The sequence below is a fragment of the Babylonia areolata genome, chromosome 1, assembly GCF_041734735.1.
Source record: "Babylonia areolata isolate BAREFJ2019XMU chromosome 1, ASM4173473v1, whole genome shotgun sequence".
Lineage (NCBI taxonomy): Eukaryota > Metazoa > Mollusca > Gastropoda > Neogastropoda > Buccinidae > Babylonia > Babylonia areolata.
The window spans coordinates 3,455,710-3,468,209 of NC_134876.1; the positions used below are offsets into that span (position 1 = coordinate 3,455,710).

The window sequence follows — 12,500 nt, forward strand, 5'->3', positions numbered from 1 at the left end:
GTTTAAACACCACCACCACCACCACCACCACCACCAACTGAGCACATCTCTTGTAACACAACAGTCCACATAAGAAAACAACAACATCAACACCATCCCAACAACACCTAAAAAAAAAACCCCCAAAAAACGAACCCCCACCACCACCCTTCCCAAACTCTACTCTCCCCCTCCCCTCCGCGCCCTCACCTCTACCCCCATCCCCCACACACCTGTAATTGCTGGGCGACACGAAGGGCAGGCAGTCGGCGGACAGGGCGGCCTGGGTGTAGCTGGAGACGTTCCAGAAGACGAAGCTGTGAAGGAAGCGGTCGAATATGTTGGTGAGGTCCTGCTCCTCCACCCCCTTCAGGTCGTCCAGCTGCGGAGAGTACAGCCGCTTCATCCTGCCCAGGAACTCCTCGGTGTGCTCCGTCCTCGCCAGGAAGCGGTCTGGTGATGGTGAAGCAAACCTTTAGGGTTTGTTATCATTGTTTTTACCATTATTATCATCATTATTATTACCATTATTATCATTATTATAATTACCATTATTATCATCATTATCATTGCCATTATTATCATTATTATTACAATTATTATCATCATCATCAACATTATTATTATTATTATTATCATTATTATCATTACCATTATTATCATTATCATTATTATCATCATCATCATCAACATTATTATTATTATTATCATGTTTGTTTTTTGGAGGGTAGGTGGTTCTTTTTTTTTTGGTTCTGCCCGTGGTTCTATGATTGTGTATTTATTTATCAAATTTCTGTTGTTTGTTTATTTATTGATTCATTTATTTATTTACTTATCCATTTGATTACTTATCTACTTACTGACTTACTTTCTAATTTCAAAAATATTTTTCATTATCATCATCAGCATCAGCGTGAGCATCATCCATCATCATAATCTTCTTCTATTTATTGTCAACCGTACTGTTGTTTCCGTTGCTGATAAAAATAATAATAATGATAATAATAGCAATAGCAACAACATCAATAATCATATTCATAATAATAACAACAATTCATCATTATAACTCTCAAACATACTTATCATAAAAAAAGTACCACAATAAATAACTGGATAAAAAAAAGTAAAGTAATAAATGAATAGATGAATAAACAGATACATAAATACACGTAATAAATAAATGAATAGATAACAAAACAAACAAATAAATAAATAACATAACATATCACAGCACAACATTCCACAGAGACAAGCCTTTTCACACAACAACACCAGCAGGTTAAGAAAAAGGGAGAGAGGGGAAAAAAACCAAAAGAGAGGCAAGGCCTTCAAGACTCACTTGTGATACACTTAAAAAAAAAAATCCAAGCTTTTTATGTACTGAGTATAATTTCAAAATGTAATGTTCAAGATGAGAAAGATCAGTTTAAAGCAAATTAACTCCCCTAGCATTAGAGAGTAATTTCCCTTTTTTACTATCTGCACCAAAACGTTTGCAAAATAAATAAAACTTCCATGCTTAGCAAAAGAAGTTCCTGTTTGAACAAAAAATGATAATAATGACTGCTCTAGCTGTTGGGTCAGAATATCAGATCAAAGTGCCAAGTTTAGAGAATACAAAAAATATAAATATAACAGTAAATGCAGTTTGCATATAATTAGGCTTCATTTTTTTTGGTGCCCATCCCAGAGGTGCAATATTGTTTTAAACAAGATGACTGGAAAGAACTAAAGTTTTTCTATTTTTATGCCAAATTTGGTGTCAACTGACAAAGTATTTGCAGAGAAAATGTCAATGTTAACGTTTACCACAGACACACACACACACACACACACACACACACACAGACAACAGAACACCGGGTTAAAACATAGACTCACTTTGTTTACACAAGTGAGTCAAAAAAACAACAACAACAACAAAAAAAAAAAACCCAAAAAAAACAACAAAAAACCAAAAAAAAACCGTACGTCGAAGCACTCACTGGAGATGTGGTGAAAGTCCAGAGTCAGCTCCCCGATCACCAGCAGACAGTCGATGACGTTGAGCACCACGATGAAGAGCAGCATGGGCTTGGCGTGCAGGATGTCCTCGCACCGCCTCCGGATCCTGAAAAAGACCCACAGCAGCGACCTCACCAGGGGGAACCAGATCATGGTACTCCAAGTGAGCGACACCTGAGCGTCGACATCCACGCGGTTTGGGCACCGTGACCACTGGGAGGCCGGTCGTCTTATAGGTCTCCTCCTGCTTCTACTACTACTACTTCTGCTGCTGCTGCTGCTCCGTGGGTCCACCACACAGCAGCCCCAAGCACAGCATTCTTCTGCTCGGTGGGTCTGATGGAGTTCTCTTGGGCCCAGCTCGTCGAAGGCCAACAAGTCGTCTTGACTTCCGTTCGAATGCATTTTTGTTTGTTTTCTTTTAAGTTGTATTTTCTTTTTTTTCCTTAACTCGATAAACAAAGGATGGAAGAAAACTTCCGTGTGAAGTTCCGGTGAAGAAACACGACTTGTTGAAAGGATCGACGAATAAAGTATATTATGCAGTCTTTTATTATTTATTTATTTAATACTGAACAAATCGAGTCGTGTGGGTTTTGAAACACTTCTTGTAGTAGGAATGACTACTGAATAGATATATACAAACTTTCCAATCGCCAAAAAGACACGAAAAAACCCAATTCAAAAGAGAAAGTGTTCCGATCTATATATCTCCTTCCAGGTTGTCATCAAACGTCCACTCCACGTCGTTCATCCACCAACACTTCAAGTCGATCTCAGTACTGTCCGCGAGCAAACACCTGTGGTGACCCAAAGACACACTAACCGTGTCCACAGCGGTACCCAGGTTAATAAAGGGGTGGACGATAGAGAGAAGGAGAGAGAGGGGGGACAGCCTCAGGTGTGGGTGAGGGGTGAGGGAGGGTATAGTGGGGGGTGGTGGTGGTGAGAAGAGTTCATAAGAAAACCAGGAAAAACCCAACCATTCAGTGATATCAATGGACTGGTGAGGGGAGAGAGAAAGTGAAAGCGAGCGAGCCAGCGAGAGAGAGAGAGAGAGAGGGAGAAGGGGTTGGGGGTGGGAGGGAGTTTCGGGAGAACTTTCTCGACCAAGCCTGACAAATAATTATGATGTAACTTTTTTTAAAACTCTTAGTCATCGGAAGACTGGGACAACAGGCTGTTGACCGTTTCCTTACCGGCTGACACGTCACGGCTTTCCTGGTACAACTGTGGACATGATGCAACGCCTGTGAAATATCTAACCCCTTGACCGGGGCGAGGGATGAACCTTGTTGCTCATTTGGATGTTGATAGGGATTCTTATATATATCGCCTATCCTCGGTCGGAGACCAAGCTCAAAGCGCTCTTCTTTTCAAACACGGGGCCATTTTGCACAACAGGCTGTCTACTTGGGTAGAGCCGATTGACGGCAACCATCGTTCGTTTCCTGTGTTATTAAATAAGGTAAACTTGAGATAAATGTGTGTTATTTCGAGTTGGTCTATCGTTTTATACACAGGGCCTACCTACAGTAATGCTCTCAAGACCTGACCAGTGCGTTGGGTGTATGGGCAAGTCAGGCATCTGCTCCTTTTTTCTTTCCCCCTTTTTTTTTTAAAGCAGACGATGTGTAGCGAATATGGGTCAGTCAGAACGCTCCCACACCTCCTTGGAACTGAAACCTGTCGAGAAGTCAAAAGCGCGAAAGCAGAGTGGTTAAAGAAACGAACTTTCACTCCGAGAGACTTGGTTCCAGGCTCGATTACGTTATTTTATTATTTATTTTTTAAAAATTATTATTATTTTTAATTTTATTTAAATGGTGAAGATCATTTCGATCGCCCAGGTGAGTAGATGAGGTGTTAGTGCGAGCTCCCTTCGTTATGTCTATTACTTATACTTTCATATTCATTATTCTACAGACATGAGCATATTCTCTTTATTCTTCCTTTTATGCTCATTGATTGGGTACTTGAATTTATATCTATCTATCTATCTATCTATCTATCTATCTATCTATCTATCTGTGCTTGTCTTATCTTTCATTGTGCACGCCGCAAGCTGACGATTTGGGAGGTGTGAAAGTTGATATTCGTTATCATAATCGTTATATCATTGTCATATTTGATGATAATGCTGCTGCTGCTGCTGATGATGATGATAATAGTGATAATAATAATATTATTATCAGTGGTAGTAGTAGTAGTTGTAGTAGTCGTGGTTGTATATTAATAGTAAAAACAGTAACAATAACAATAACAAAACAACAACAAAGACAATGATAATGACAACAACAACAACAACAATAATAATAATATCATTACTACTACTACTACAACTTATACTACTGCTACTACTACGGACAATCTCTGTCGGAGTTCAGTTGCGTTTAATGAACAGAAACGCATAAAAACCCGGAAGCACCTTCACCAATAGCAACACACGACTTTTCAGTTGAGTCATCAGAAAGTCGATAAAATTTGTGTAAATAGAAGGACATGAAGGAGGCTCCAGAACGTCAACCCGCCTCAATCCCACAATCCCCCCCCCACACACACACTTCCCCCACCACCCTCTTCACACTTCATCCTTACACTACTTGTTATACACTCCTCCACACACACACACACACACCCTGCTCTGTTGTCATCAAGGTACAGGCATTACTTCGAGAGCCCATCGAGTACAGTGAAAGTGACATATTCCGAATTGTGGATGACTCACATCAACCTCTCATCACCGTTTCCACCCCCACCCTCCCTCTCCTTCTCTCCATACCCCACTCCCCGCCCTAACAACTGTACCCGCTCCCTCCACACCCCACACAACCCACCCCCACCCTACCCCCACCCCACCCGCGCACATGCCTTCCCACCACGGATTTCCCCACCCTGGGGTTGTGTGTACACAGAGGCAGAGGAGATTATACAAATATAACACCTGCTTCGGTTTTATTTATCTCTCGTGGTCAGATTAGTAGAACTGTTTGTTTTGTCCGGTAGGTGCCTATGCGACTGACGGTTAAGGTGGTTGGGGCTGTTTGCTAGTAGGTGTGGAGACTTGGAAGGTGTCATCTGCTGATAGAGTGACTCTTTCAATGGGATGTATGGCCTACGGGTGTCCGACGGAGGGCCGGCCACCGCTTGTTGAGACAATGGGGGGTACTGTACTCAAGACCCTGTCTAGCCTAGAGGGTGACTCACGTTTCAATCCTTTCGTTGTGTGTGTGTTCGACCTGGACCTTATCTCCTGATAATGTGTGGAGTGTGGACTGAGAAGAAAAGGGAGTTATGATGTTGGAAGAGATGAGCGAGAGGTATAGAAGTCAGTGATGTTGAAACATCTATTTGGGTTTAGATTCTTTAAGAGAAGGATGGGTACAGTGTAAAGAGTGGTAGTGGTGGCACTAGTTGTGGTAGTGGAAGTATTAGTTGTAGTAGTAGTAGTAGTAATAGTAGTAGTAACGGTTGTGTTAGAGTTTGTATATCATCATCATCATCATCATCATTAGTAGTAGTAATAGTAGTAGTAGTAGTGTTATTATTATTATTACTGTTATTATCATTTTTGTTGTTTTGTTGTTATTGTTGTTGTTCTTGTTGTTCTTCTTCTTCTTCTTATTATTATTAGTAGTAGTAGTGGCAGCAGTTTTATTTCTTAAACCATATTGAACTTCTTCGAACGTCTGTGATCCAGAGTCCTGTTTTCTTTTTCAAATTGGTAACTCACGATATCTTTTCTGTTTTTTTGTGTGTATCGTTAAAATAATTATATGGTTATTTTATAATTAACTTATCAAAAATTGTTTTTTTCAATTTAGGTTTAAAGAAAATAATATTTTGTTACAGTGTTTTTCTATTCCTGTGGGATATGATGGTGTACGTGTGATTTAGGTTCATTATATTCCCTTCACCTAACCCTCACACCTGCCTTCACCTTCTCCACAACCCCCCTGCCCGCAATATTTATTTGTATTCGTATTTCTTTTTATCACAACAGATTTCTCTGTGTGAAATTCGGGCTGCTCTTCCCAGGGACAGCGCGTCGCTACACTACAGCGCCACCCATTTTTTGGGGTATTTTTTCCTGCATGCAGTTTTATTTATTTTTCCTATCGAAGTGGATTTTTTTCTACATAATTTTGCCAGTAACAACCCTTTTGTTGCCGTGAGTTCTTTTACGTGCGCTAAGTGCATGCTGCACATCTGACCTCATTTTATCGTCTCATCCGAATGACTAGCGTCCAGACCACCACTCAAGGTCTAGCGGAGGGGGAGAAAATATCGGCGGCTGAGCCGTGATTCGAACCAGCGCGCTCAGATTTTTTTCGCTTCCTACGCGGACGCGTTACCTCTAGGCCATCACTCCACATTAAAGTTGTGTGAATGTGCGGATAAATAAATAAACTGTTCAACAACTAAGAACGTCAAGACGATAAATATTGCACAAATGGCGTTGATGATCAGTTGAGAAACGAAAGACTCGGCACGGCAAGGCAAGGCAAGGCAAGGCAAGGCAAACAGTATATTTCTTGTACCTCCTGGGGATAATGAAACTTTACATACATGCAGCTTTTACACTTACCCCCCCGCCCCCCCCCCCCACACACACACAAAGCTGTTGAGACAAAACCTTCGTGGTAGGGGATTGAAAGATTACAGTTTATCTCTTTAAAAAAAAAATCTCCTTTCAGAAACCGAGGAATAGACCAGGACGCTTTTGGAAGCAAACATGCAACCGAATGAAAAAAAGAGTCCAGCTTAATTCAAACAGTTTTGTTTTGTTTGTTTGTTGTCTTTACTTTTTTTCCAAAGCAATTTTATTTGTAAAGCCAAAGATGGTTAAAACAAGAAACAAGAGAGGCAAGGCCTTCAAGACTCACTTGTGATACACTTAAAAAAAAAAAAATCCAAGCTTTTTATGTACTGAGTATAATTTCAAAATGTAATGTTTAAGATGAGAAAGATCACTTTAAAGCAAATTAACTCCCCTAGCATTACAGAGTAATTTCCCCTTTTTACTTCTGCACCAAAACGTTTGCAAAATAAATAAAACTTCCATGCTTAGCAAAAGAAGTTCCTGTTTGAACAAAAAATGATAATAATGACTGCTCTAGCTGTTGGGTCAGAATATCAGATCAAAGTGCCAAGTTTAGAGAATACAAAAAATATAAATATAACAGTAAATGCAGTTTGCATATAATTAGGCTTCATTCTTTATTTTTTTGTGCCCATCCCAGAAGCGCAATATTGTTTTAAACAAGATGACTGGAAAGAACTGAATTTTTTCCTATTTTTATGCCAAATTTGGTGTCAACTGACAAAGCAGTTGCAGAGAAAATGTCAATGTTAAAGTTTACCACGGACACACAGACACACACAGACAACCAAACACTGGGTTAAAACATACTCACTTTGTTTACACAAGTGAGTCAAAAACTACATAAAAAACAAATACTGGGAAATCAGTGACAGAGAAAGAGAGAGAGAGAGAGAGAGAGAGAGAGAGAGAGAGAGAGAGAGAGAGACAGACAGACAGACAGACAGACAGACAGAAAAAAAGAGAAACAGATGGAGAGACGAAGAAAAAGTGGTCATTGAAATGATCATCGCCTCACAGGCTAGAGAGAGAGAGAGAGAGAGAGAGAGAGAGAGAGAGAGAGAGAGAGAGCGAGCTCAAAACCAGAGAGACAGGGACTGTACAGACATCAACGTTGTCACTGAATCTGTCATCTCACCAGCCAGACAGAGACAGAGACAGAGACTGTACAGACATCAACGTTGTCACTGAATGTGTCGTCTCACCAGCCAGACAGAGACAGAGACAGAGGGACTGTACAGACATCCACGTTGTCACTGAATGTGTCGTCTCACCAGCCAGACAAAGAGACAGAGACAGAGAGACAGGCACTGTACAGACATCAACGTTGTCACTGAATGTGTCGTCTCACCAGCCAGACAGAGACAGAGACAGAGAGACAGGCACTGTACAGACATCAACGTTGTCACTGAATGTGTCGTCTCACCAGCCGCGAGGTGAAAGAAGCCAAGAGAGCCGCTGTGCATGAGGTGCTGAAGAGGATGACACGTCGCTACTGCTTTCGCCCGCTGTACCGCTCTCCAGCTCCAGCCAGTCTTCAGCATCGACAGTTACTGGTCCGCCGCTACTGCCCTTAGCTCTGACTGACTTCAGATCCTCCTCCTCCTCCCCTCCTCTCTTTGTCAACTTTTTCTTCGTCATCATCATTTTCTTCTTCAGCGTCAACTTCTCAAATGCCAGTTTGAGAACCAAGAAAAGTAAAGGAGCCATTTTATTTATTCATTTATTTTTCTTATAAACCTGTATCAGTCAGAAGTTGTGTCCGTTTGAAAAACTGAGTGACTGCGAGAGATCGGGATTTGTTTCTGTTGTTTTTAATGATATGAAGGGACCGGGTCTTTCTGGTTTTTTCTTTTTCTTAAATTCGTACCTGTTAATTTCTTTTGTTTATTTTTTTTAAAGAAACTGTGATCAAGTACTCATGTTGTACTCCTCGTTTATAGTACTGCAGAAAAAAAAACCCATCGAACATTTGCTTTTAGCGATATGAAGGGATCAGGTCTTTTTTTTTTTTTTTTAGAAACTGTGATCAAAAGTACCAATGTTGCACCCCTTTCGTTCACACAAGTCTGAACGGTACGGCAGACAAACTTGGAATGAGCAAATGACCAACTCACACTCTCGCTCACCCCTTTGGACAAAGGGAAATCAACGTGACCCCAAGATGCTTGTCAGAGGAGGTTCTAAAAATAAACGTGACGAAGCCGATGGAAACAGAACAACTCGTGCATCGCATCCTTGGGTCTGAAACATGATCAGACTTGTCCCCGTGTAACAGCTTCAAACTAACCACCCTACCACCACACCACACCCCCCGGTTGGACTTTCTTTTTTTTTTTTTGCTGTTTATTGATCTGTTTCATCTATTTATTTATTTGTTTTTGTTTTGTTTTGTTTCTAGAATACTTTATTGACATCTCTGTCTTTGGAAAAGAAACAAAATGCTGAATTATGAAGCAGACTTCATGTCACATAATCATCAAGCACTAAGATTCCTCACGTCTTTAAAGTTGCCTTTAGTATGGCTAAACAAGGTTTTCGTTTCTCTCTCTCTGTGTGTGTGTGTGTGTGTGTGTGTGTGTGTGTGTGTGTGTGTGTGTGTGCGCGCGCGCGTGTGTGTGTTAGACACATTCTTTCCAGAATTCAACACTGTCAGCATTACAAACCTTATCACACTTTCAAAAGAAAAAAGAAAAGGATTTCACCCAATGGTCATTTTGGGCTAACCTCGAATGACTCCCGGGGTCACTTGTGGCGGGTCAAAATCGACACCCACTTCATCCTTTTAACATGTTCACCCTTTCTACTGGTTGATTCAAGCTATCAAAAAACAAAAAAACAAAAACAACAACAACAAAAAACAAACAAACAACAACAACAAAAACAACAACCAAAAAAACAAACAAAAACAAAGCAAAACAAAGCAAACAAACAAACAACAACAACAAAAACCCCAACCCAAAACAAAACAAAGAAACAAAAAACCCTCCAACAACAACAACAAACACACACACAAACAAAAAACAAACTAACTAAACAAACAACCAAAACAACAACAACAAAAAAAGAAACAAAAAGCAACAACAACAAAACAACAACAACTGGGGGAAGGGGAGGGGGGGGGGGGGTAATATCTTACTATAGGGATCAGTTCTGGTCAGTCGGCGTTTTCCCGCGGATCTGGACTGGCCAAATTTGACCCTGGGGTAAAAAACCAACGGGGGTTCGAATGGGGCTGCTACACCGGGGGTGGGGGTGGGGGGTGGTGGGTGTGTGGGGGTGGGGGTGGGGGGTCCCGGCGTTTTTATTTCGACCTATCTCGATCCAGCCTTTCCTTCTTCCTTCCTTCCATCAATCCATCCCCTAACCCCCCTCTCCACCCTCCCCTCTCTCCTTGTCTGTTCCCCCCCCCCCCCGCCCCCCCCCCGTCCCGCCCCCCTCCCCGAGGTGTGAGTGGAACGCGATGTTGGTAAACAGTGCTCCTGTGGCGGGACCACAGCTTTCACACGAAGCTGCACGAACCGTCGTCGATGAGATAATAATCAACTTAAACCAAGATAAAACATCGATGATATTGAGCGCAGAGCGATCAGGGCAAGCAGTCCACTGCCACAGGACACGGTTGTTGTGCGTTAGGGTTTTAACCCCATGACTGCTAAGCTCTGGTGAAAGAGGATGATGATGAGGATGATGATCATCATCATAATGGTGATAGTTATAATATAGCGCCTTTCCTCGGTCGGAGACCACGATCTTAGCGCTTTACGTTTAAACACGAGGTCACTGACACAGCAGGCTGCCTACCTGGGTAGAGCTGACTGACAACTAGCTACCATTGGGCACTCATCATTCGTTTCCTGTGTCATTCGATCAGGTTTCAGTCACGCACGCGCACACAAACACACTCATACAGACATGTAACATTTTACGTATATGACCGTTTTGTCTATTTTACCCTTCATGTAGGCAGCCATACTCCGTTTCCGGGGGTGTGCATGCTGGGTGTGTTTATGTTTCCATATCCCACCGAACGCTGATATGCGAATACACACGAAGTGGGTTCAGGCACAAGCACGTCTGCACATCTGTTGACCAAGGAGATCGGAAAAAAAAATTCCCCACCCTTTACCCACCAAGCGCCGTTACGGAGATTCGAACCCGGGACCCTCAGATTGTATGTCCTATGCTATAACCACGCGACTTTTGCGCCCGATCAGTGCAGCATGAATTTGAATTGCATTGATGACGTGTGTGTGTGTGTGTGTGTGTGTGTGTGTGTGTGTGTGTGTGTGTGTGTGTGTGCCTTTAAGTGGTGTGGTTGACTGACTGAAACAAAAGTAATGTGGTGCCAAGAGGAAGACCTTCGTTCGTGGGCTGCAACTCCCACGTTCACTCGTATCTACACGGGTGAACTTTTACGTGTATGACCGTTTTTACCCCGCCATGTAGGCAGCCATAGTCCTTCTTCTTCTTCGTTCGTGGGCTGCAACTCCCACCTTCACTCGTTTGTACACAAGTGGGCTTTTACGTGTATGACCGTTTTCACCCCGCCATATAGGCAGCCATACTCCGTTTTCGGGCGTGGCAGCCAAAGTCCGATTTCGGGGGTGGACGTCAAAATACAAAGTAGTGACTGACACCCCGATCTGTAACCCCAAGTCCTATCTCAGCAGGTGACGGCCCTTCACTGACTCATCAGTAGCAGTCACGGGATGAAGAACTGCCACGCAAAGCGTACATGAGTTCTTGTGTTAAGAACGGTTGAAAAGGGTTAAATGAGATGTTGTTCTTAAGAAATGTTATAAAACAAGGTTTTCTTGGTATTCATTTTTTCCCCCTATAAACATCGGAAGTATTAAAAACGATACGTTTTTTTCTTTCTAATTTTTATATAATTTAGAATTTTCAATGGAATTCATAAAGATTCGTCTAATGCTTTCAAGGTTACAAGTTTCTGAATCAAGGAGGCCAATCGTTCAACACAATTTTTGTGAACAAATAAAATTTGGGCATAAATGAGTTAAGAAATAAGAAAACAAGGGTTTCTTGACATTCATTCTTTTTTCTGTAAATATCGGAAGTGTTTACTATAAACGCTATAGTCTTTTTTTTTCTTTTCTTTTTTTTTTTTTAAATAATTTTTAATGGGATTCATAAAGATTCGTCACATCATTTCAAGGTTACCAGTTTCAGTCTCTGAATCAATGAGGTGTGGAAGCGTGCGGACTGATTCATGCACGTTACACCAGATGTGCTAGAGAGAGAGAGAGAGAGAGAGAGAGAGAGAGAGAGAGAGAGAGAGAGAGAGAGAGAGAGAGAGAGAGAGAGAGAGAGAGAGAGAATACAAAAGAGAAAAAAAATCAGGCGTACGCATACAACCCAATGCGCTGGTCAGGCCTAGCCCACCCTTGTTTTGTATAAAGAGAAGAATCCTGCTTCCTACAGGAAACACGATATGATTTTAATATACGAGTCGTATATATATATATACATATACATATTATATATATACATGTATATAGATTGAGAGGAAAGTATATATACATATAGTGGAGTGATGGCCTAGAGGTAACGCGTCCGCCCAGGAAGTGAGAGAATCTGAGCGCGCTGGTTCCAGTCACGGCTCAGCTGCCGATATTTTCTCCCCCTCCACTAGACCTTGAGTGGCGGTCTGGACACTAGTCATTCGGATGAGACGATAAACCGAGGTCACGTTTGCAACATGCACTTAGCGCACGTAAAAGAACCCACGGCAACAAAAGGGTTGTTCCTGGCAAAATTCTGGAGAAAAATCCACTTCGATAGGAAAAACAAATAGAACTGCACGCCGGAAAAAAAAAAGGTGTGGCGCTGTAGTGTAGCGACGCGCTCTCCCTGTGGAGAACAGCCCGAATTTCATACAGAGAAATCTGTT

At 41.8% G+C, this 12,500-nt stretch overlaps 1 protein-coding gene across 10 annotated transcripts in view; it reads right to left on the reverse strand.

Annotated features, from left to right (window-relative positions):
* Nucleotides 1-12,500, reverse strand: part of LOC143297814 (uncharacterized) — a 213,081-nt gene that overhangs the window by 37,493 nt on the left and 163,088 nt on the right. For all 10 annotated transcript variants that reach the window (XM_076610614.1, XM_076610362.1, XM_076611028.1 and 7 more), the window contains 2 exons: nt 1,965-2,089; nt 213-432 (listed from right to left, as the gene is read on the reverse strand). In XM_076610614.1, the coding sequence (XP_076466729.1) occupies nt 213-432; nt 1,965-2,089 (345 nt within the window). The remainder of the gene's footprint in view (nt 1-212; nt 433-1,964; nt 2,090-12,500) is intronic.